The 24,619-nt window shown below is 55.7% G+C and overlaps 3 protein-coding genes across 3 annotated transcripts; 2 read left to right on the top strand and 1 right to left on the bottom strand.

Annotated features, from left to right (window-relative positions):
- Positions 1–606: 606 nt before the first annotated feature.
- On the top strand, positions 607–8,271 carry VOLCADRAFT_105132 (uncharacterized protein; the record flags this gene model as incomplete). The annotated part of the gene is made up of 16 exons (XM_002951551.1): positions 607–710; positions 829–892; positions 979–1,086; positions 1,172–1,293; positions 1,378–1,489; positions 1,572–2,081; positions 2,753–2,983; positions 3,548–3,661; positions 4,397–4,593; positions 4,809–5,235; positions 5,692–5,874; positions 6,230–6,380; positions 6,610–6,761; positions 7,068–7,163; positions 7,496–7,699; positions 7,999–8,271. The coding sequence occupies 16 exons, from the start codon at positions 607–609 to the stop codon at positions 8,269–8,271; spliced, it is 3,048 nt and encodes a 1,015-aa protein (XP_002951597.1).
- Positions 8,272–8,483: 212 nt separating this feature from the next.
- Positions 8,484–10,180, bottom strand: VOLCADRAFT_105131 (uncharacterized protein; the record flags this gene model as incomplete). Its single annotated transcript, XM_002951464.1, has 4 exons — positions 8,484–8,567; positions 8,875–8,979; positions 9,131–9,165; positions 10,012–10,180. 4 exons carry the CDS (start codon positions 10,178–10,180, stop codon positions 8,484–8,486), a joined length of 393 nt encoding a protein of 130 aa, XP_002951510.1.
- A 558-nt stretch (positions 10,181–10,738) lies between these two features.
- VOLCADRAFT_109804 (uncharacterized protein) lies at positions 10,739–11,983 on the top strand. Its single transcript, XM_002951550.1, has 2 exons — positions 10,739–11,240; positions 11,317–11,983. Exons 1-2 carry the CDS (start codon positions 10,935–10,937, stop codon positions 11,935–11,937), a joined length of 927 nt encoding a protein of 308 aa, XP_002951596.1. The 5' UTR covers positions 10,739–10,934; the 3' UTR covers positions 11,938–11,983.
- Positions 11,984–24,619: the final 12,636 nt, after the last annotated feature.

Genomic DNA, 24,619 nt, shown 5'->3' with positions numbered 1-24,619 from the left:
CGGGTCCGTGCTCGCCATGACCGTCAATGCCCTCTCAAACCTGGAGCCCCCCCGCGACAGCCGAGAGATTGAACGTACGAAATCAAATTCCGCTATAATACACGTGCTGTAGAGGCAAGAAAACACGGACAAAGGCCTTCCAAACACTTCGCAGCGGTATTCAATCTGATGACTTGGCTCCGGGTTCTCTTACGATAGAAGGTACGATCAGCCTTAAGTTAAAGGAGTTGTGATTTGCGTGAAGTAATACGCAGACGCGGATACGTATAATAAAGCGTTCCTTGCAGTTGTCGGCTCAAGACCGTACGGGGCCAGTGTCTGTGAGACAAGCGTTTTTGCCTTCGACTGCGATGATACATCATAAAGCTCTACTAAAGAAGATCTTAAACCATCTTGCGAAAGCAACGAAACTCTTTGACCGACTTCCTAACCTCCAGTTTCTATGGACTAAGCCTTTTGCGGATGCTCGCACTTCCTACCGTATGTAAGCTCATAACGACCAAGTCACAGTTAGACTCTTGACGCCCCCGCCCAGTTACTCACGGCGGGTGGCGTGGAGCGGCGGTCCCTTCCTCATCAGGGAGCTGAGGGACAGTGCCCGGGACTATGGGCTGCGTCTGCAGTACGCCTAATACTGACGATGTCCGACAACAGTCCAGCCCTGTACAACCCAAGCCAGCGCTGACGCCGAAGGCTGTGGAACCGGCCAGGTTGGCTGGGTGTGCACACATGTGTCGCGTTTTTGGTTGCCGCGGTCCGCGTGTGAAATGGACTGCAACCGATTTGTTCTGTCGACGTATGAATGCAACTCGTGTGGGGCATGTGCAGGATTGAGACCAAGGCCGAGCTGCCGAGTACCAAGCCCTCAGACATCGTCGTCGAGAAAGCTCAGGTTAGGCGTGGTGCCTACTTGGGTAGCATTTTATGCCTGTTGAAGCGTTGTACCCTCGCTGAAGCTCGTTCTGTACCCTCTTCTAGAGTATAAATCGTGGACATCCCGAGTCAGGACCTTTGCAGCAGCAGAATGCCGCTTCAGCGGGACAACAACAGGGGACAAAAGCACGTCGCGCAGCTGCTGGCTCTGAGGTACGCACGAGGTTATGTTCCTTTGCTGTCAATTATATCGAGACTGGTGTCCCAACCGCCGCAACTTTGAATCACCAAACTGCAGGCAGTAAGGGACCAAATTAGGAAACTTGCTGTTGGTGGACCACAAGCGAAGGAGGAGAAAGAGAAGATTTATGAAGTCAGCGACTCTGAGGATGAGGAACTTGACGATGACCCACTGGACAGGTATGCGCGGGTCCCCGAACAAACAGTTTTAAATCAAAAAGGAAACATGCGTATTTGTTCAGCGGGGTGAGTTTTACACCGCAGGGGCACACTGTCGGGTGACTGGTACAAGCCCCAGGAGGTAACTGACGCTATCCTGGAGGCGCTTAAGCGGAACTTCGTCTTCAAAGGCATTCCCCAAAGCCATCTGGTGGAGGTCAGTAGGCTGCTGTGCATCGTAGCCAGGGTTTGCAGTCATGACGTGCCATAATCTGCCATGTGGCATTTACTATTCACAGGTGGTGGGCCGCATGTATGGCATCAGCTTCCGGGCCGGGGCAGTCGTCCTGCAACAGGGCGCTTTGCCGAAGCAGGATGACTGCATGTACTACCTGCAATCTGGGGAGGCGGAGGTGGTTATTAGCGGTGGCGCGGATGCAGCTTCTAAGAACCACGGGGAAGAGCGCACGGTTGAGGGGCACACAGTTAGGATTCTACAGAAACCTGGGTGGCTCTTTGGTGATGTGGCGTTGCTGTTCCACTCGCCGCGTACGGCCTCCGTTGTGGCGAAAACCAACATTACGGTGTGGGCTATGGACCGGCGGACCTTCCTGAAATTTGTCATGAAGCACGCACAGGGAGCGCGTGCCTTGCGCTTCTTGCGCAAGCTGCCACTGCTTAAGGGTCTCTCAGATAATGATTTAATCCGCGCAGCGTCGCGTATGCCCCAGCGCATGTATGAGGACGGGCAGCCCCTCATCCGCATTGGTGAGCGTGGCGACGAGCTATTCCTCATCCGCTATGGCAAGGTGAGTCCCCTCTCTCCACATTCCGTAAACAAACACAACAACTCCTTCTGTATCACGAGCGCACGCAGATGTGGCCTACCCTTGCCACATTTACCCTGTGCATATCCAACCAGAGTGCGAGGGTATTGCTATAGACAAATGCAGCAGCTTGGATTTAGGAAAGCCGTGGCATCTGTCGTGCTGCTGGCACAGTGCACTGTAGCACGTTGCCTCGCCGGAGGTGCCTCGGAACGTTGCCACCTAGGATGGCAACTGAAGCAGTGCCTCTATGTTTATCCCACACAGGCTGTCAGGGTTATTACCAATGGCTAAGCCTGGAAATTCGAACCATTCCCTCGCATTCCCCCGCATCCTCGTGCTGGGTTTACCGCTAAGCTTACGCTGATGCCTGGGGTTACATTTTCGCTGCTATTCACACTGTTAGCCCAGGGTTGCCCAAGGTATTCGATGACCTCTTGAGCGCTCACTCATACACTGATAATGACCCGGGTGCCCCGGATGTCCAGGTGCCCCACGTCGACATGTATCTGCAGCCCGTTCGTTTCCTCCTTTCCAGAATTTATAGTGTCCCTCCGTCATGATCAGTATATCAGTACACCATAGTATGAACATGCAGGGTTTGTTAGTAAGGAGTCTTGCTTCTAAGGCCCGGGCGTTGCGTCCGACTGCAGGTGCGCGTCTTCCGCCCGGATGGCAATGGCGGCCATGTGGAGGTCGCAGTGCTGGGTCGTGGTCAATTCGTGGGAGAGCGTGCTGTCATTAATGACAAGCTACGCAGCGCGGATTGCGTGGCGCAGGGGCAGGTGCAGGTGGTCGTGCTGAAAAAGCGCGACTTTATGGATCTTGACAACCCCTTGCTGGCGTGGATGCTCGATTACGACGCCGTGTCGGCTGTCATTCGGGTGGGTCCGGGATCCGGGCGGGGAATGGCGTTAAGAGGGCCTGGCAGGACACAAGCGCTCTCTTGCTACGGTAGGATGGAGGATGGATATGGGAAGCTTAGTTTCTGGGGCATCCGATTACGCTGCATGCATGGGAGGATGCTCTGGCTACCAAGTGCTCGGGGCGTGAAGCTTTACACAGTCGATGGTAAAGCGGGAGATCATGCAGTGTCCAGCTATTGGTCAGTGGATCAGTAGATGTGTTGCCATGGGGATGCGAAGTCATGAGGCATTCGGCATGATATGAAGAGGTGTCGTTGGGCCGGGAGGGCTTAGCGCAAGGCAAAAGTTTGTCTTCGACGGCAGAGGCCGGTGCCACTAGCAACCGCGAGACCGGAGCGCATCCTATAAGTGGAATTATGTTGCTGTGAAGCCCCCGCCTGAGATGATAGGGTAATTCGTGCGTATGCTCACCATGGATAGTACAAGTCATACGCGTAAGATATACAGGCGTGACTAGTATGCGTAAGATGTACATGCACGACCTTATCCTTCCCCGCGCGGTGCCCCCCGGTTGGCCCTCAGTCACTCCCGCACTTGAAGGGACTAAAGCAGGAACAAATGGAGAATATCTTGGACCGGTTCGATGCGCGTGAGGAGCTGTTGCAGGGGGACACGATACTCAATCAGGGTGACTTGGTAAGTGGAGAACGCGGCAACTGAATTTCTGCTCAATTGTACCCAGTAGATGGGATATGTGACCAGCTTGGCGGCTGAGCTGGCGGCTGAGAATCAGTTGCTGGACAGGTCGCTCGGGAATTGGGTCAAGTCAAAGCGTGTTCCTTCATGGTGCGGAGATTCTCGAGAGCTGGCCTTTTGCACGGATCATCTGCCCCGTGGCATGTTCACAATGCATGTGTGCCGGAACGTCCCTATTCACCAACATACATGGCGGGAGGTTGCGTTTAACCCGTACTACCAAACCTGGGCGGTCTAAACGAGAGCTTGAGGATTTCCGAACGTCTTCTGGATAACGTTGCATGAAGCTGCACCGGTTCGTACTGGTGTGTCAATAAATTGCGTGAATGGATGGGAAACACGCCTGTCGGTATCGTACTCATTAACACATGTGGGAGTTGATCAGATGCTCTTTGCATGTGGCGTGTTGTGCTTAACACATGTCTAGGTCCCAAGCAGAGTCATAATGATACGTGTGGCAAATCAACGCATCCAGGTGCTTCAGCCTTTGTCGCTGGCATCTGAAAGACGTCACGTCTATTTGCCAAAGAATTGGGTCTGACGGCTGCGGGTTTCCACATACGTTGTTGGGCACTAGGCACTTTTGCAAAAGGATTAGCGAGGTACTACGGCAGGGCCGGTGTTAGCAACTACCTCGGGATTTGCCTTTGAGTGCTGCTGTCCATGTTCCCACAGCTGGAGAAGCTGTACGTCGTGAAGATCGGCGAGATTGCGCTTTTCCGGAATGGCGAAAAGGTGGAGGATCCCTCTTTCTTACACGAAATTGCTGGCTTCAGCTACTTCGGCGAAAGCTCGCTCACACAGATCGTGAAGTGCCCGTACACAGTACGCGTGGCGTCGGACACGCTGCATATGCTGACCCTACCTAAACGGTGAGTGCCTGTCTGGCTTCTGTCTACCGGTTACATCCATGACATGCCTCGCGACGCTTCAGACGCACTGGCGTGTGTCGTGCATCGTGCTCACACCACCTGTTGCATCTGATTTTGCACGTCCTCTACCTTTGCCTCAAGCTGTCATGTACGGGCTTCCATGTGTCGGCTTCGCTTAGGCTTTTCGGGCGCCACCACACGTGCCTCATCCGCAGGCAAGTAGACTCGTTTATGGGCCGCGACACGGGGCTGAAATCGGACGAGGCCGTGGTAGCCGCCTTAAAAAAGTCGCGCTTCCTGGCCACCATGACGGAGCCTGAATTTAAGGAGCTGCTTAAGATGTGCGAGCTGACATCGTATAATCCCGGCGAGGTCATTGCCGTCGCGAACAGCTCCATAACCAACAAAATCTTCCTGGTCAAGTCGGGCGAGGTGATGGTGGTTGCCGCGGACCTCGCGCTCCCAGACACGGGCGTGGTGGACGTGCGCAAGCTGGCGGGCAGCGAGCGGCATCGGCTGCTTGCGGGAAGCGTCTTTAACGATAAGGCGCTTAACAGCCCGGAAACGGCGTCGCTGGAGGCGTCTCTGGTCGCGGCGACGCCCTGCAACGTCATCACTTTCACGACTTCGGATGTGGAACGGGTGAGCCATTGAGGGCATCGTTGCTGCGGTTGCTGCGGGTGATTGCGGAGCGTTACCAGTTGTATCGGGGAAAGAGAGGGAGTGAATGTGAGATGCAGGCACTGGTAGAGGGCCGTCTTGCGAAATGCAATCTGGCCCCGTTCTTGTCACGTCATCAAACCGCTCCTTTCAAACGGAGGAGCCACGCGTCGCTTAGTACACTGTTCGCGCCGCGTACATTTAACTGGGCGCGGATTGCTCACTCCCTGCACCATTGGCCCCTTACCAGCAAAATGACCACACACCTGAGCGTGCGCCCGTGTACTTTATAACAATACGCTGGGATTGCAGTGGTGCTTTTATGTAACCTACAGGCTGTATCAATTTACGGCAGCATGCTGAAGGACATGGTGTCCATGCCCTTTGTGGCTGCCTGGCGTGAACCCCGCCCGGATATGCTTATGCTTCTCGTTGTAGGTCATGGGTGGCCGCGCCATGAGCCGCAGCCGCAACGCCATGGCGAGCGCTGGCGCCGAGCAGCCCAAGTTTCCAAAGGTCAAGTTCACGGAGTTAGAGTTCCACCGCATTGTCGGCACAGGCCAGTTTGGACTGGTGCGTGTCGTGCGGAACATCAAAACCAACGAGGTGTACGCGCTCAAGGTGCGTTGCCGCTCCGATTTCCGGTTTGCGGCCAACACGGTGGTAGGCGACCGGACGTCCGGTCGTCTCCGTTGCCCTAGATAATGGATTGCGGTTGAGTGAAACGGAAACCCCTTAGTGGGTATCTGAGCACGAATAGTATGCCTGTGCTGCGGAGTACCTCGCTTGCATACGCCCTATCGCAACTAGCCAGTCAGCAGTCGTGCGCTTGAGAGCACGCATGCCGCGCTAAGCTTGGGTTCAGTAAGCGCTCCTTCCCTTAGTCCTCTTGTCGTCGCGCATCGCAGCTTACGGCTGGGGTTGGCTGGTGTGAACGTGCGTGCCTGGTTTTGCGCATGCCCCGCAATGGCCACAGGTTATGCACAAGGCGCCAATTGTGGAGTCGAAGCAAATTGAGCACGTCATCAACGAGCGCAAGATACTAGAGGAGGCCTGTGCGCACCCGTTCTGTGTGCGACTCTGTGGAGCCTATCAGGACAAGTCGTCGCTCTATCTCTTGCAGGCAAGTGGGCATTGGGAGTAAGCAGAACTGGTTGTAAAGTGGAACTCGCTGAAGACTTGGGCAAGACGGCTGTTCATCTGCTGATGCTACCAGGAAGCCGAACGGGCGCCTTGGCTTGGGATTGCAGTAAGCAGCCCTATTAAATGGATTGGCGTTTTTGCGGGCGAAACGGAAACGGATTGACCTGTTGCGTCCGCAACCTGCCGGTACACAGGAGTGGGTGCCGGGTGGAGAGCTGTTTCACCATCTGGACGTGGAGGGCGCCTTCGACGAACCTACAGCCATGTTTTACGCCGCCAACGTGCTGTTGGCGCTGGAATTCCTGCACAACAAGGGCATCGTGTACCGCGACCTCAAGCCTGAGAACCTCCTGCTGGACACGCAGGTAAGCTGAAAAGCCTGGGGTGTTGCTGAACTGGGCGGGGAAATTTGGCGGTGTGAAGGAAGCAAAACGGCGGTGGGCGTAAACATGTGCTTTACAGGATATTATGAAATGGACGAAGTGTTTCAATTCGTTTTGCTGGCCAAACGTAATTATTTAGGGAGTCGCTTCGTGTTGAAATTAAAAAGTTTGGTTATGAATGCTATGCTTGAGTTAGGTAGGCCTGCGCGTCTCCCTGAAGCCCTCCTCCGAATCCTTCGGGCATTGGCCATCACCCTACCGAACGGTTTGGCCAACAACCTCCTGCAGGGCTACATCAAGATGGCGGATTTCGGTTTTGCCAAGTGCATAGGCAGTGACAAGACGTTTACCATTTGCGGCACACCTGATTACCAGGCACCGGAGGTATGCGACCTGCAGCGAGCGAGCTACATGAGCTCTTGCTCAGGGACGTCGTATGGCCAGTCACATGTGCCGGCCTTTGGGAATGTACCATCACGCGAAGGGAAGGGAGCCTAACCAGTTGCCGCCGTGTTGCTGCATGTTGATGATGTGCATGTTGGTGAACTAAAGCTGGTTTCGGGACAAGCCACGCGTTTCGATGAATCACCGACGTTGACATACATGACCCGCACGCCAAACCGATTGCGTAAGCACACTCTCAGGGAGCGCTTGGTGCGCTACCGCGTTAACATCGGGAAATTGCTTACATATTACCCACGTATGTGCGCCCGCAGGTGATCATGCGCAGGGGTACAACCAAGGCAGCCGATTACTGGGCGCTGGGGGTGCTTATCTTCGAAATGCTGGTTGGCGACCCGCCCTTCAAATCGCTTACAGGCGACCCGTGGGACACCTTCCGGCGCACCCTTTCGGGCCGCTTCTACGTGCCTAATTTCATTTCCGATCAAGCGGCCGACCTGATCTTCAAGCTGCTGCAGGTGCGTCCGTCCGTGAGGTGACTACCATTCTTGGGAGTTTGGCGTTGATTATTGTGGGTCACGAATGAGCAATGTTTGCAGAGGCTTTCTCCGCTGTCGCCGCGCGAGACATGACAGCAATTATGCGCCTTCTGCCCGCCAATGGCTTCCGATCAGGGCAGGTGTTGGCTGTGTCGTGCTTGCGCAAATGCATTATGCTGAATCAGGCTTACCGCCTTTGGGCAACCATGAGGTTCCGACTCTTTTTATGCAGTTGGTCACCTTGCTGTACTATAACCACCGTGCGTTGCACCTACCAGGTGAACCCCGACAAGCGTCTGGGCAGCGACCGCCGGCTAGGCGCGGACGAGATCAAGCGCCACCGCTGGTTCAGCCGGATAGACTGGAAGGCCCTGGAGCAAAAGCGGCTTCCGGCGCCGTTCCGACCGCGTGTACGGAATCCTCTCGATACATCCAATTTCGATAATTTTGATAATGTGGACCTGGAGCCGCCGCCTGTGCCAGCTGACCGTGCTGAGAAGCATAGCCAGCAGTGGGAGCTCTGGGACTGGATCGAGGACACAAGATTATAAGGCCATCAGCGCATGAGCTGCTGGCTACGGGAAGGGTCGATTGACGCGTTTCTTTGTGTTTACTGGTCCTCGGCCGTGGTCATGAAGTGAAACCTGTAGGGGCTTTGGGTTACGGGAGTGTGATCGATTATATGCTTGGGTGAGGGTTTGGGACGGGTCTAAAACGGGGCTGGGACATGGGGTCCGGATGTTTCTTGGGAAGTAGAAATGCATTATCGTTTGGTACGGTGGGAAAGGGTGTGCGGCGACTGCTTGATGCGCTTTTGGCTTTTGGTTGGTGATGAAGCGGCCACTGCCTGTAGACGGTGTTGTCAGCACGCGCAAGATGTCATGGTGGCCTCAGCCCCGTCGTTTTGGCCTGCACAGATGAGGACCCGCCTGCGTGCGCACTTTGCCGACTGGGGACAGCAGTGCGGCGCGCGCTGCTCGCCACCTGTGTACGAGTTACTTCCGAAATGCTTGTTGGGTATGGTTGCTGAGTATGGTTGCGCGTCGGAGATGGGGCGCGGTACTGCAGACTTCAAACATTTTACATGCGCGACTAGGTTATGCCAGTTACGCGCGACATCCCTGCTTCCAGATTGCATTTACGTCAATCCTTACCGTGTGTCCTGTTCTCGCATAATGGTTATGTATATTTTTACTTGTCGAACAACGCCATGAAGTGCCTTTGGCCAGTTTGTGCTGCATGGACACGATAACCAATGTCTGCGGGACGTTTGTACATTGGTAGGAAGCAAGAGGGCGGCGTATATGTATTGCCCTGGCCCAAGGGCTGCTGGCCGCAGCGTTTCGTGGCAGCAGTGGCACTTAGGGCAAAGGGTAGTATCTGTTCGCCCCATGGCGGCCGTGAATGCACCTTCCCGACGATTGACAACGCTTGTGCCGCACGAGCTGTGGACAGGAAGGTCGACGTAGGGGATGGTCGCATGGCCGCGCATGTTGGTGCTTCATTTTGGTTGCCATGCGGTTGACAGAGCGCGGAGGGTGAGAGGTGGCGCGGTTCGTAAGGTTTTTGGTTGCATGGATGGATGCCGAGCTCTCCCGCCAACCTTAACTTTTCGACATGTGCGCTGCGTATGAAGTTTGTGTGCTCGCCAGTGCGGTGCATGCGCTCATATGAAGGGAAATGGTCTCGCGCACGTCTGTGAGTTTGGTGCGCTCGTGCAGGTCGCGCATAACCATGAGGCCCGTCCGTTTGCACAACGGCTTGCACGGTGTTTCCGGCTTGAAGCAAATAACTACGAGACTCAATACTGAAATGAAAAGTACGGGCTGTTCGCGGCGCCAGCAGGCCGGATATGTTAAATGCTTTTGAGTCTGGAGGGATTTCATGGGATGGCATATGATGAAGCGCACCGGCAGCGTGTGGGCCCCGGGCGGCTACGAAAGTTCTGAGCTGGTGCCATGCGTCTGCGGTCTTGTCTCGAGATAATAAGAGTGCGTATGTGTGCGGTTGTGTGGGACGTTGACGGAAATGCAGCTTGACGTTGAGGTGTTCGCATGTCGCGTGCTTTCAGCGCATTTAAGGGCATCGTGGCGATGTTGCCTGCAGCTGCACGTCCCCTGCATGGGCTCTTGGTGTATAATATAGTCATACGTTGTGGTGCTAGGCGCGCTGCCGGCTTTCGCTAAGGATAGCCGGTAGCCTGACCTAGCTACGTATGCAAACATGTATGCGACATTTTGCAGCGCTTCTCCAACTAAGGACATCCTCTTCAAAACTCTTCCGAAACCAACCGGGCAGTGGTGGAGCCGCATCTGGCACTGAGCACGGCGTAAATCGGCTTTCTGGCTTATTGTGGTCAAACCAGTAGGGGGCAGGCAGGCAGGCTAACGTCTCGAGGGCGATAGTGGTCGTCCAGGCATACGATGCAGAGGCATCGTTGTCCCATGAGCTTGGGAGCATTGCCTCTTCGGCATATAGAGTCTTACACCGATAGCCATGTTGCAGCCATCGCCTTCAAGCCCCCACCCTTCGGGTTTTTCTGTGCGAAGTTTTGATGAATGGGGTGGGTGCTTTGCGAAGCAGTGGCCCCCAAAGAATCTCTGGTCTCCGCAGCGATGACGCGTAGTTGAAAGATAAGTGGTTTCAGGTTAAACATGTACTCCTTTGTATCTTACAGCTCGGCGAAAGAGAGCATAGTAATTGACGGGGCAAAATATGCCTGTAACGCGTGCCTGACACACGCGCAGACGTGCACCCTCATGCACGTCCGTGGGCGTCCGTGCACGCTGCGGGGAGGTGACGGGACCTTAGGGACCGCAGGTTAATCATGGTTCTTAAGCTACCAATGTAGGCCCTGCCTAAGCACGACCACCGTCATGCGTGCGGACAACCGGGGCCGCCCAATGTCCGCAACTCGGCATTCATTGCACGTGTACGGAACGGACGCGTTGAAGTTAGACGCAAATCTTTATTGTGGTCTCAAGAAAGAAATTGTTATTATGTTTTCCAGTTGGTGTGTTAAAGGATAGGGACAGTTATTTTGAACTGTGCTTGCTTGGTGTATACCAACTTTGTCAGTTGTGCACGGTCTTTCTGCTTCCAGGCTTGGACTTAGCCCTCGGATACTATCCCATCCGCGTTTTCTGTTATTTAAGCGACGCTTCGTAGATTAGGCTTAACAAGGGCCGAACCTCTACCACTGCCTGTTTAAAGCATGGCCGCTATGCACAATGACCTAGACCGATGGATAGAGAAAGTAAGGAAATGCGAACATTTGGCTGAGGAGGAGTTGAAGACGCTCTGCGACTATGTGAAGGAGATCCTTGTTGAAGAGTCAAACGTGCAGCCAGTGAACGCACCAGTAACAGTGTGCGGTGACATCCATGGACAGTTTCATGACTTGCTTCGGTTGTTTGAGACGGGAGGGGAGGTGCCCAGCACCAATTACATCTTTATGGGGGACTTTGTGGACCGGGGGTACAACAGCCTTGAGGTCTTCACTATGCTTATGCTATTGAAGGTGCGGATTGTCGAGCGACGGCTTGCATTTAGCCCGATATACCGCCTGCGGCATGCTGACGGCGGCGTCGGTGCAGGCCCGGTATCCCGCCAACATAACTCTGCTCAGAGGCAACCACGAGAGCCGACAAATCACCCAGGTTTACGGGTTCTATGATGAGTGTCAGCGCAAGTATGGCAACGCGAACGCGTGGCGGTATTGCACGGAAGTTTTTGACTTCCTCACGCTTTCGGCGCTCATCGACAGCAAGGTGCTCTGCGTGCACGGCGGTTTGTCACCAGACGTCCGGACGCTTGACCAAATCCGTACGATTGATCGGGTTTGCGAGATCCCCCACGAAGGGCCGTTCTGCGACCTAATGTGGTCAGACCCGGAGGACATCGAGACATGGGCTATCAGTCCCCGCGGTGCTGGTTGGCTCTTCGGCAGCAAGGTGACAGCGGAGTTTAACCAAATTAACGGACTGGAGCTCATTTGCCGTGCGCACCAGCTCGTGCAGGAGGGCTTAAAATACATGTTCCCCGACAGATCCCTGGTGACTGTGTGGTCGGCACCCAACTACTGCTACCGATGTGGGAATGTGGCGTCTATCCTCATATTCGATGATAATTTAAATCGGGACGTACGGTACTTCACAGAGACGCAAGAAAACAGCAATATGATGGCGCCCCGTGCTACTGCCCGGTACTTCTGGTAGACGCGGAGTGTGGCACGAACAGAGACCAGTTGCGGGATGTGGCACGGACAGCTGCCAGATGCGTCTAGTGAGGTGTTTGCCATCGTGCAATGCAAGCTTGGGTGACATACGCGTTGACCGCGACGGGAAAGCTTGAATGTGCAAAGCTGGTATTGTGCTAACAGTCAGTAGTGATGATATGAGTTGGGGAGTGCGTCATATCCGGGGGGCGACCTGAGAATATTGAGGAAACTGACAGGTCAAGGCAAGGTATGCATCATGCTTATGGACGGTCCGAACGCTCACCAAGTGCATAGTGTGTGGCTGTGAGACGACGTGTATAGCCACATGCGTGGGTTTGCAATGTTGGACGACTTGCCAAGTTTGCGTGCCGCCTTTTATTCTGGAAGGAAATTGTCCTCCTCGGCTTAGATTGAGTTGGGTGGTGGTGGACTGCGCTATTGCCGTGCCTCACCCAGCAAATGGCCGTGCCTCACCCATTGCCTAGACTCTCTTGCTTTTCCGTGCGCATCAAGGTTCGGGGACAGACCCTCGAGTGGTGGTCTGGCTCATAGTACCTGCGGAACTTGAGTCCACGTTTAGGCAAACTCAAGTGTTATCATGCGTATCCTTGAATTCTTATTAGGGGGTTTTCAACTATAATGTACGCGCCCGATTGTGATACTATGTTGGTGCTAAACGAATGTGCCCATATGTCGCAAGTTAACTGCTGAATCAATAGCGGTTTGTGGGCAGGTGTGCGGCACAACGGACAGTTGCTTTGGAGTGTTACCCATGATCGATTCTGGCAATGCCAGTCACGTGAACCCTTTATGCGAAGGCAGAGATGCTCCGGGTATCCTTGACATTCCGGGCGCTTGGGTTCGGGTGTGCATAGGAGGCTGTAGTCACGATCCAAGAAGCTCTTGGTACCAGCATAAATGTTGACATCGACCTGCCAACCTACCAGCCTATCAGTCCTATGACGGGAGGAGCTCTGCGCACAAATAGGCGATTATTTCATGGTGCATCAGGTTTGTTATAACGTGAAAGGAAAAGCTGCAAAACAGGCCTTCCTTCCTGGGCCTCTATGTCGGCACCTCTTAAAAATCCAAACTCCTATGGTTGTGGCATAGATTTACGGTTGCTCCCAGGTTACTGCAGCTTTAAATTCTGTATCTTGGAAAAACTTTAGGCACGCGACCCGACGGGTCGTGCTCAAAAGGGACCAGGCGCATCCGCACAGAGGTCATCGTTAGTGCAATTTGGGATTGTACACCTAGGTGGAACAAAGTCCGCTCACATAACGTGCCACATGGAGGAGCTGGGAGGAGTACAGGGTTTTTGCAAATACACCGTACGGCACTAGATCTTTGTTGGACCTAATGCTTTTGCATTTCGTAATCTTTAAATAAAGCTTAGCATTTTATAATGCAGATTTCTGCGTGAACGTAAATATACTGCTTTGCTATCAGCTGGATTCTTACAGACGCAGCAAATGATTGGAAGTGACATTGCAACTGAGCCATAGTTCGCACAGCCCCAATGGCTTTCATACTGAGACGTGAGTTTCTACGAGATTGTTGGTCATGCGCTATGCCATTGTTGAGAAAACATAGCCATACAGCTTGTGGCTGGAAGCGGCGTGTGCATCGATGTGCAGATCGCCTGCCATGGTCTTACAGCAGTCTAAAGCGCACCTCAACAGTTGTAAAGTCGCGTGGTTAATCATCGAGTGAATGTTGAGCGCAGCCGTCGTACTGTACGACCCAGTATCGTCATCTGACTGGGTAAATAATTACCTGATATCCCCTGAGCGCCTTGTCCCAGGCAGCGCAATGCGTAATCGCCCCTGAGAGCTCGGTGTATGGTCTTTGCAGTTGTGGATGTCATGCACCCCATGCCGCACTCGTTCCCCCATGTAGGCAGCTTTGGGTTGCTTAACACTGCAGCTCCCCCCCACGTAACAGGGCTGGTGTCAACCAACAAACGGCGCTTCCAGGAGGATGGCTATGATCTTGACTTGTCGTACATCACGCCGCGAATCATCGCCATGGGGTTCCCCTGCGATGGCTTCTCCCGTAAGCCGCAACGAGTCACGCATGCAGTAGGCCACCATGCGCAAAAGCATAGTTACTTACATACGCACACACACCCAGAGACACGCATCCGGGACAACAGGCGATCACCTGGGCCGAATCCAGGATCTAGCATTGCGGCGTGACGTCATCGCCTTAAGGGCCCGTTTCCTGCATCCTCGAGCACGCCAGTAGTCCTCTGTCCTCTCTATCGATCTCTCCATCCCAGGCGGACCCGGTTCCCAAAAGCATCCAACACTGTCCGCACTCACATTCCAAAAGGGAAAGTCAATTCGTGGAAAGAAACAAACGCACGTGAGTGCAAAACACACACATGCACATACATACATGCACATACATACATGCACATACATACATTCACGTACACATACATACATACATACATACATACATACATACATACATACATACATACATACATACATACATACATACATACACGCGCATACAGACACGCAGATGCGTGCACTGCACTGCGCACTGGTAGCGGCAACCTCACCCGTGCCTGTGTGAGGAGTATGTCGGGGGGCCCCCCTCCGTCCCACGACTTTCACGAGCTGAGCCGCATTATAAGTGTTCGGGTCTGATTGAATTTGGGTTCTTCAACTACCCTCAGCTCCCTAAGCCCTTGGGACTTTCCTCATTTTCCTCAGACACCCTCCCACACGCCTATCGGACAGGGTTTTTCCGCTCATCAGCAATTCTCTGCCACATGCACCGGCATACAATCCAGCCACCCACAGCCATGGCAAAAGTCTTGAAAGTCGTAAATGTCCCCCTGCCGGTACCGGTGCCGGTGCCTGCGGCTCCAGGTCTGTACCGCAATCCCCTGGAGGATGTCGTACGGCTTCTGGAGGAACGCCACGCGGGGCGTTACAAGGTGTACAACTTGTGTGTTGAGCGGGGCTATGACCCACGGGCCTTCAAGGGGCGTGTCCTGAGAATTCCCATGTACGATGGCCAGGTACGGCAATGGTGGTAATTACAACTTATGCGAGAAACGCAACGAGGATCGAACACCGCCCCCCCCCGATCTGCGGCAACGGGTTGGAGAACCTTGGGGCAGAACCGTAATGTGACGCCAATAAAAGCTCTGGAAAGAATGTGTCCCCAGAAAGTTGAATACAAATTACAAAGTAAGAAAAAAATGGAAGCTGGCAAGTTTTGTACGGTGTACGGTTGATGATCGGCAGGCGGGCGCGCAAGCTGGGGGCTTCCGATCAAAGCACAAACAAAAGCGGAGGATGCGGGGTGGTGCGGTGGGTGGACGCGGGCCTTTCCCCCTCCCCTCCCCCTCCGTTGTAACCAACTCTCATGTTTCCGCTCCCGCAGGCCCCTCCTCTCCACTTGCTGCTGGGGGTGTGCATGGACGCCGCGGCCTGGCTGGCGGCCGACCCCGGGAACGTGGTGGCCGTACACTGCAAGGCGGGCAAGGGGCGCACCGGTGTGATGGTGTGCGCCTTGCTCCTGGCGATGGTGGGTGCATCATTCGATCTCCCTCCCCATCCGATCTCTCCCATGCGCCTGGAGGGAGGCGCCCCCACACGCGTTGGTAGCTAGCTAGGGGTCATGTCTGCTCCAGATGCTTCCCGGTACCTACTCTGCTCTCCGGCTCCGCGCGCCTGGGGGGTCGCCTACCCGCTTCGTTCCTCCCTGGAGCACGTCTGGTGGACATCGTGGTCGCATGTGTTGGATTGGGGGAGGGGGTTGTGTGACGGGGGGGGGGGGGAAAGGGGGGGAAGAGGGGGGGAAAAAGGGGGGGAAAGAGGGGGAATTTATATTTATGATGGATGTGATGCATAACTGTCAGACGAAAGCACCAGACCAAGAAGAGAGAGAGGGAAAGGGAGAGGGAGAGGGAGGTGGGTCTTGGGGAGTCTTGTCTGATGCGGCGGCACCTTCGAAGTGTGGCAGTGCGAGAGACCAAAACATTAGATTTGGAATAAGCAAGTTTTAATGGAGGCGTTAAGAAGGCTTTGGTTAAGAGAAATTTTACGAATTGCACGTTTTTGTCTTAACCCAAAGTTCTCCAGCGAGCAGTGCCCCAGAATTTGTTTTTTTTCCTGTAACACAAACTCTTACAGGATCCGGAGCTGGGCCCGGCGTCCCTGGAGCGGACTTTGTCTTTGTGGGCCATACGGAGAACCCTGGACGGCAAGGGGCTGTCCATTCCCAGCCAGAGACGGTAAGTGACGGCCGCAAGAGCAGTGATTTTTTTTTCATTTAGGGCGGGTCTCAATTTATTCCGACCTAAGTAACAAAGTTGCTAGGGTCGCCGTAATTTATTCCGTAAGTGTAGGGCGCTGTGGGGGGCTACGCCCCCCCCAGACCCCCCCCCTAAATTACAACTCCCCTCATAGACCAAGACCGCTGGCAGCAACACCATTGCCGATGCATTACCGACAACAGCACCGCCGTCCCAAACGCCTTTATCAGGAAAAATTTCAGGCTTATCTTGCTGTTTTGGTGTTTGTTCGGCGTTCAAGTCGTTGCCTTTTGCGTGTTTGGCTATGTGAGGACCGGTCATACATTCTGCTATGCCGCGTTGACTCACGGGCTTGACCTTCTTACGGCCCCTCATATCTATTCTATGATCGATAATACTAAGTTCTGCACACTACGGAGCAATCTGGCAGCAATGGACGTTTTTGGCTGGAGGAATGAAAATGTACGGGTCGGCCTCAATTCATTCCGTTTTTCCAAAGGCCAAAATGGCCTCTTTATTCCTTATAAGGAATATATTACTTAAAAAAACACTGCGCAAGAGTCCGTACCCGTTACCATGATGAAACCGCCGGTGCACGCGTGTGTGACTGTCTGAGGGAACTGGTATCTTCAGTGCGCACAGTAGCCAGCTACTGGCGGTGGTAGGTGCTGTCCTCTTCAAAACTATTATTATTATTACTATTACTGCACACAAATTACATTTACTAGTACTATTATTATTGCTAGTACTATTATTAAGGCAGCTCCATAGGGTTATTCGGAACTGGAATTGGATTCTGATTGGTTTTTGGTCAATGATAGCTTTTTTAATTTTACCGCATAGAAAAGGAACATGCGAAACAACCCGTGTGTTAATGTGAAAACTCCGACCCCGGTGCCATCCTGCCAGTCAGCCATGGGACTTGTCGTACGGGTTGTCAAGTACAGTCGTACTAGTTTACTCTCTTTTCCCCCTCATTCTCCTCCTCCGCCTCCTCTTCGCGTTCTACCTCCTCCTCCTCCTCCTCCTCCGCCCCCTTCTTCTCCTCCTGGTTTTCCCTCCAGTCTTGTTGTGTGATGCTGCTTCTGATGGGGTGAGGTGGGTGTACGGCAGGGGCAAGAGTTCTGCCACACCGTTTTCACTTGTTCCCCCCCGCCCTGAGCCAGTTATGCGCACATCAGGCAGTAGCGGGCTGCCGTACGACAAAAACACCGTGGATTCGTTGCTTTACTCCTCTAATCTCTGATCTTGTTCCCATATGTCTTTCCATCGCCCCGCCCACTTCGCTTCCCCAACTGCACACGACACCCCCCCGGGTGGGGCCCCAAATACCGTCAACCGGTGTCGGCAGCTTCCTCGGCCACTTCCACCAGATTCTGTTGGAAGCCCAAAGAAGCTTAACCACCAACCACCAAACAACCGCCAGCAGTACAGTGACCGCTTCTGGTCCCAGCCCCGAAGAACTTCTGGGGTCGTTAACTACCTTCCCCCAACCGTCAACTAACGGCACGGGTTTGGAGACGCCAACTAAACAGTCCGCGGCCCTGGCGGTGAAGAAGCAATCGTCCTGGACGGCAATGCTGCGTCGCGCCGTAACGGCGACGGCGGCGGCGGCGGCGCCGCCGTCGCCGCCACTGCAGGAGCTTCAGGAGCAACGTCACTCTGGAATCGCCGCGTACTCGACAGGGCTCGAAGGGGGGATCCCCCGAGTGTTGTCGTGTGCGGTCCTTCCGCAGCGGCCCATAAGACTTTTGCGACTGCGGTTTAGGGGCCTGCCGGGGTGGCTGCTCCGAAACTGTACGGCGAGCATCTGGTGGCGACCCGTGGGTCATCATGAGCCCGTTCCCGTGTGTCATGTTCACACACGTGCCTCCTGCGGCTGCACAGGCAAGGTTTGAAGACATTTTATAGCAATGATAATGATATGCTGTATTATGAAATTCCCGAAGGGTATTTATTACCTGCGGAAAGGAAAAGCTGGAGGGAATGTAGCTGTGTGATGAGCTGTGTAGTGATATTGCACAGAGATGAAGAGGATATTAAACTGATATACTGTCCGCGTTTTGCTGCGAATCGTCCTCAGCGGCAGGGAGCGGTTTTTGTACGGCGTGCCTGCACAGCTCCCGGGGGCCTGTGCCTAGGGTTCAAGTCCGTACGTTCTGGCCTGGCTATCTGGCAGTTGGTCGTACATGATGTCGTTACACATCCCCCCAGTGTCGTCACACGCCCCTCGTGTTCCGTCGCTCCCTCCCCCCACGCCGCAGGCAACAGCCTGGCTACTGCCGTTAACGGCACAGGCACGATGTGCGTGGGAGGTGTGTTATGGGCCCTGCGCCACCACGACGCTGGCAGCTACAACAACAGCATGAGCAGTAGCCAAAGCAACACCAGCAGCGGCGGCGGAGGCGGTTGGGGCTCGTCCAGCGAGTTGGAACTTGTGTTGGATCTGACAGGTATGCCGCCGCTGCCGCCGCCTCCGCCACCGCCGCAGTCGTCATCGCTGTCAACTTTGCCGCCAGCCGTGCCGTACTTCGCGCATGCCCGGGACGGTCAGCATCCGACAGGAGGCCCGCCGAGTCCTTCCGCCACGACTGCCGTCAACCAGCCGCCGACAGTGGCAGCGGCGGCGGCGCCGTCAGGGTCAACGGCAGCCACGGCGGCGGCGATGGTGAGGACACCATCTGACGCGCAGGCGCTGACGATGGTCCCGCAAAATTCTAAACCTGACTTAGATCGCAACAACGGCACCCAACGACCAACGACCAACGGCCAACATGCATACGCTGGCCTGGGTTCAGGTGCAGAGTCCACATCTCCGGGTGTGGATTCTTGGGCTGCCGAAATTACCGACAGGCGAAATGCGCCGGCGGCCATATCGCTCTTGGCACCGCCGCCCCCGCCGCCGCGGGCGCCCCTGTCCTCCCGTGAAGAATCGGGTCCGCCTGTGGTTTCGGGGGATATCAAGATCCAGCTTTTCCGCGGGTTTGTCGCCAATCCGCCGCACGACGTGTTCACGGGCGCCGTGACGCAATTTGCCGTGTGGGTTTGCACCTCGTACTTGGACCCGCGGGGCGGCTATTTGGAGCTGGGTCGCGATGAGCTGGACAAGCTGAGCAAATGGTTGCGACGGCAGCAGCCGGGGGGAGGAGGGGGAGGGGGAGGGGTTGGAGGGGAGAGAGCCCAGGGGTCACCTATGGGGATTGCGCTGGAATACGAGTCGCTGCCGCTGTGACGCGGTGGTGAGCGGCGAGCGCCGCGGCTGCCGCGGTGGCGGCGCGCACCTGCACAGGCCCGGTTGGTGGCCCTTCTGGCATCGTTTTACCATGTGTATTTATAGCTCCCATAGTCCCATCATCCCCCTGCCGCGAGCCGCCTCGCTGTTTTGTTGTGAGCACGGCTACGGACTCGGGCACTTGGATCTCGTATTACTTCTTCCTTTTCGTCTCCTTAACGCGCACAGCCACATGGGGTCACAGGATGTCGCCTTCAGGTGCGCCATAACCCACAAGTGGTGTTGCGTGCGTCCCATGAGATACAGGGACAATGAATAATAACAATAATAACTATTAGTATTACATTGATGAAGCGTGAGCGGAACAGTCATTGCTGTACAGGTAACTATCGTACCCATTTTGGGGCTAATATCTAGGGTATATCCTTCCTGCTGTTCAAACCAACCAGTTGGACGCTTAGCTGTCAAAAGCCAGTAGCCGATATATTTATGTAACTACTTCGCTTCCGTATTGTGCTATACTACATCACAAATGTCTGTTAACACCTGGGCAAGGCGTGCCCGCTAGGTTACTTAACTTTTTTTGTTTTGGTCGTGATGAGAAGTGTTGTAGTGATTCACCTAATCCATGTGTGCATGCCTCGGAAGTTTTGCGCCCGGAAGGCCCTGGACAACTGCATCGTTCGGGCGCGAGAGCAATGTCCTGCGACGGATAAAAATGATTCCAGTCAATGGTTAAGCTGCTGTGCTGCAGAGTCTGTTGCAACCTACAGACATGACAGACGATCGCGACCCAATTGTAATTCCTACCGCGACTACGCGGCCAAACGTCAGCAGTACGGCACATGAGCAGTACTAACTGTACCACCAGATTCGGCACAGATGCGGCATTCTCTTCCCCAGGCTCTGTTCATGGATGCATGTGGACGGGTAGCCGAGAGGGCCTGTTGAAGGACTTGTAAAGCGCTAGGCGGTGCGAAGATCAATCAGTGATTTGCAGTAAACCAAAAACTAGTCCGTTTCAATTGGCTTGGGAAAATGGTGCTGACTTCTTGTCCTAGTCTTGGAGCTCGTGGTCGTTGTCATAGTGTAGCTGTGCACGCTCGATTTGGCAGAGACAGTGGCCTGATCCTGGGTCCTGGCGGACCAAACAATAACGGCAACAGTAACCAGAAGGCAAAAGAATCCCGCCTGATTCTTCCAGGACAGCAGCGACCGTCACCGGGAGGCCGACCTCAGCGGCTACTTACTCCCGAGAAGCAGCAAGGAGGCCGGCCGGGCGGCGAAAGCAGCTTCCTTCCAGATGACAGCACTCTTGGATTGGTGTCTGAGCAAACAAGCCTCGTCGGAGGTCCACCCACGCTCAACAAATACCGACCACCAGCGGGCTTTATGAACGATACGCTGCCTGATGATGCTAGCGCAAATCTCGAACCCCAGGAGATGCTCAACAGGCTGCGAGCTCGCGCCGGGCACTGGCATGAGCTTGCCAAGTTCGTTCCGTCGCTTAATTCCAAGGGGTACAACTCCTCCGTTATCGATGAGATGACCGGAATCACGCCAGCCGAGCAAAACAAATGGGTAGTGTCAGCCACCGTCTACGAGTCGGTGAAAGCGTCGCCAGACGTGTCGGCCAATGTGCTCCGCAAGTTCGATGGCTCCGGCGTTGACCTGCTCTACCCCTTCCGCTTCCTTAGCGCGGAGCGCCGTGTCGCAGCTGCGCAGTATATTGTGGAGCAGGACCTGGACCCTGCGGTAGGTCCCCAGAAGTGCTTGCTTTCGGACGAGAGCCAATTGCAGTTGTGTGTCTGTCTGTGTGTGGGGGGAGGAGGTAAGGTCATATGCATGAACCAAAGGGGAAACTTAACCGATGGCCAAAGCTAATTCTGGGGCTATATATCGGGGCTAGGTACATCGGCACCGGCACCAGGAAGGGGAAGGGAACGGTGACGGACGTCCGAAAGCCGGTGGGGGACCCTGCCGGGCGCCTGCGTGGCCTCGAGCACTGGTACCGATACTGTCGGACGGGCCGTGTACCCGGGCGGTGTAGACCTGGTCGGTAGGTAGGTCGGTAGGTCGGCAGTAACCAGTTACCGACTGGAGGTGTATGTGGGCTCCGATCAAACCCCGTTGAGCTGGTGGGCCTTTGAACTGCTGAGGGCCGGGCGGCCCGTGAGCCGGTACACGGTGGGGCCGCGAGGGGGAGGGGGCCCTTGAGGGCGGCTGGGCAGATTTGTCGGTGCTGGCTGCAGCGGCGTTTGTTGGGTTGTGCGTGTGTGTAGGTGTGCGTTGGGGTTCCGGCCCCCTTAAAGCGGAGTCCTGAAAGCGGAAAACCGTTACTGTTCCCTGTTGCGGCTAAATTGGTTGGTTGATGTGGGACGGGTGCGCGTCGGCGCGAGTAGCACCGGGCGCCCCTTCCCCACGAGCGGGGTCGGAAAGCTCCGGCGGGACCGCTTCACTCCCGGGGGCGGCCCGAAGGGGGGGGAGCACCGGGGGGGGGGAGAGCGCGCAGATCCGCCGGTACCGGTGCCGGTGCCCCGCGCGCAGGGAGGTTGGTTCCCTCGTTCCGGGGTGTGCGGGTGCCGGGCAGTGCGGGCGAGCTTCTGCGTGTGCTGCGGCAGCCGGTGGCCGCCCGCGCCATCGGTTGATGGCGCCGACATGTGCCCGAGTGGGGTTGGAAGATTAGCTGCTGAAGGGTGACCGCGGATGGACAAGAGAGGAGGGATGGGGAGAGGAGGGGGAGAGGGAAGGATATTCAGGGCTGGGGGGTCGGTCGCGTCTTGTTTCGCTGAGTCCGGTGGACATATATGTGCATACATACGGACATGCGGATATAAGGATTGCACACACATTCACACACTGCCATTCAAAGAACACCAGGCTGGGGCACAGCTTGTGAAAGCCGCATTGCCGCGAGTGCTCAACTCGCATGTCGTATTACTGATCTTCTCTTGAGCCGGCCGGGGGCTTGTCGTTTCTAAGTCCTCCTTACCTGACCCGATCCGTCCCGACCCGACCCGACCCAGATCGCAATCCGCGTGATTTGAATTAAATCGATAATGGAATCCCATTCCATCTGTGATCCACAAACACACAGCCAACATCACAAACTGGGCGCCCCTGACTCCGAAACCCAATCGAACCCTCAACGCAGATGTGCGAGGTGTTGGCTCGCTCCATGAAGGAGTACGAACGTCGGGTTCCGGAGCGGGCGGGTTTCACCGACCACCCCGCCGACTGCCTGGCGTTCAAATACCTGCGGGATGTGAGTACGAATGTATGAGCTGGGAGTGGGCTCGGCGCAGGCGAAATGGATGATGTGTAGCCTAAACCAACCAATTATCCAACCAACAACTAACCAACCAACCAAGTATCCAGGGTTAACGCATGAGTGCATATCCCTGGCTGCTCTGCGGGAATTGGGGAGATTCGTCTTGGTGGTCTGGCCGGGAGAGGCTCCAATGAATGCAGTGGATGCAGTGATTGCTGAAATGTGCCCTCACCCACAGGTGCGTTTCCCCCACCCGCTGGGTCACATCCCGTGTCCTCCCCCACACATACACTTCCACCACGCCCTCCCTCGGCCTCCCTCTCCCCCGTCCTGCCCCCCTCATCTCCTCGTCAGTGGTTCGCTTTACCTCCCCCCCCTTTTCCCCCCTCTCTCCCCCCGTCCTCCCGTCCTTCCCCCCCCCACACACACGTATTGACGTGTAACTTTGAAGGCTCTGGAATGTCGTAAGCGAGATGACGCCCTGGCCAAGGTGGACCTGGGGCTGCAGGTGGCGCTCAGTGACGGCGCCCGACAGAGACTGGTGGGAGAGGGGAAGAGGAGGGAGGGCGGGTGTAGGAGGGGAGGGAGGGAAAAGGGAGGAGGAGGAGGCAAGAAGACGAACCACGTGAACGAGTGAAGCTGATGCCATGGATATAGACTCTGACACGTCAGAATTAAACGAGAACCAACCAGTCTTTGCGGGAGGAGGGGGGAGGGCGGGAATCACAAATGTGACAAAATATATAAAAGGTATCCAGTGCCTAAGAGATAGTGCGGAGTGGTGGAGTGGTGGAGGGAGGGAGGCAGGGAGGGGACGGAGGAGTTCTCACCCACTCTCCCCAACTCCCTCGCCTTCCCCCTTTTCCCTCTCCTCCCTTAGATGGAGTTGTTGCAGGAGCAGCCCGGCGAGGGAGCTGGCTCCCCTGGGGGGGTGTCCGCCAGCCTGGTGCTGCTGCGGATGAGTCCGGACGAGCTGGGGGTGCGGCCCGTGTGTGTGGTGGGGGAGCTGGGCCAGGTGCAGGTACGCGGGAAATGAAGGGGGGGAGTCGAGGGTTTGGGGGTTAGCAGGAGGAGTTTTTACCAGAGGAAAGCCAGGGAGGGGGGGCGGAGGAGCTGAGGGGGGACAGGGAGGGGGGCCTGTGGGCCGGCGTGTCAAGCCGTGCGATGTGGCATAACTGGAATATGAAAATAGTCCCACAGACGAACAGGTGGACAGGCGGCGCGGCCCTCGTTGATACCTGTTTTCAGCTGCCCATCCCCGGCCCCACCCGTTCCTCCCCTGCTTGTTGGTTGGGGTGCATGGCGTCCAGGGCGGTCAGGGCTTAGGGGCTGTTCTCCGCAGTCCAACGTTGGCTGCAGGTGTCCACACGGCCCTGTTTCCGCTAACAACCCGCCCCTCACCCCACCCCTAGCCGTCTTTCCTCTTTACCCCCTTCCCTCCCGCACCCCCACCCTCCCTCGGTATGGGCTTCGTACTCCAAGCGCAGTTGGCGCTTTGGTCGTCGGCCCGTACTCTCCTTTTCACCTCCCTTACAGATTTCTCCCTCCCCCATTTCCCTCCCCTTTTCCCCCTTGCCCCTCCCCTCCCCTCCTCAGCCGGACGACCTCCAGGCGGTCCCCCGAACGACGCAGTCGGGTGCCTTTGGCATCTTCACCATCGACACAACCACCACCTCCTCGCCCTCCTCCTCGCCCACCTCCTCCTCCGCCTCCCCCCGGAGCAGCCGGCCCCCGCCAACCTCGTGGTCGTGGGTGGCGCTACCGCAGTGGAGGGCTCTGTCCATGGCCAGACACCCAGTGGCCCTCACTCTGGCGGATTGCTCGGCGGTGCAGGCCGTGCTGCTGGGGTCCAAGGCTAAGGTAAGGGAGGGGGGGAGATGGTGTTGGGGAGGAGG

The sequence above is a fragment of the Volvox carteri genome (genome assembly GCF_000143455.1).
Source record: "Volvox carteri f. nagariensis unplaced genomic scaffold VOLCAscaffold_24, whole genome shotgun sequence".
Classification (NCBI taxonomy): domain Eukaryota; kingdom Viridiplantae; phylum Chlorophyta; class Chlorophyceae; order Chlamydomonadales; family Volvocaceae; genus Volvox; species Volvox carteri.
Note: the sequence above shows the minus strand (reverse complement) of the source record. Positions and strands in the feature narration are given on the sequence as shown.

Bases quoted from the DNA above. Each gene is read 5' to 3' on its own strand.
- VOLCADRAFT_109804 (XM_002951550.1), top strand. From the start codon at position 10,935: ATGGCCGCTATGCACAATGACCTAGACCGATGGATAGAGAAAGTAAGG. The intron at 11,241-11,316 runs GTGCGGATTGTC...GCGTCGGTGCAG, and splicing joins CTATGCTTATGCTATTGAAG to GCCCGGTATCCCGCCAACAT.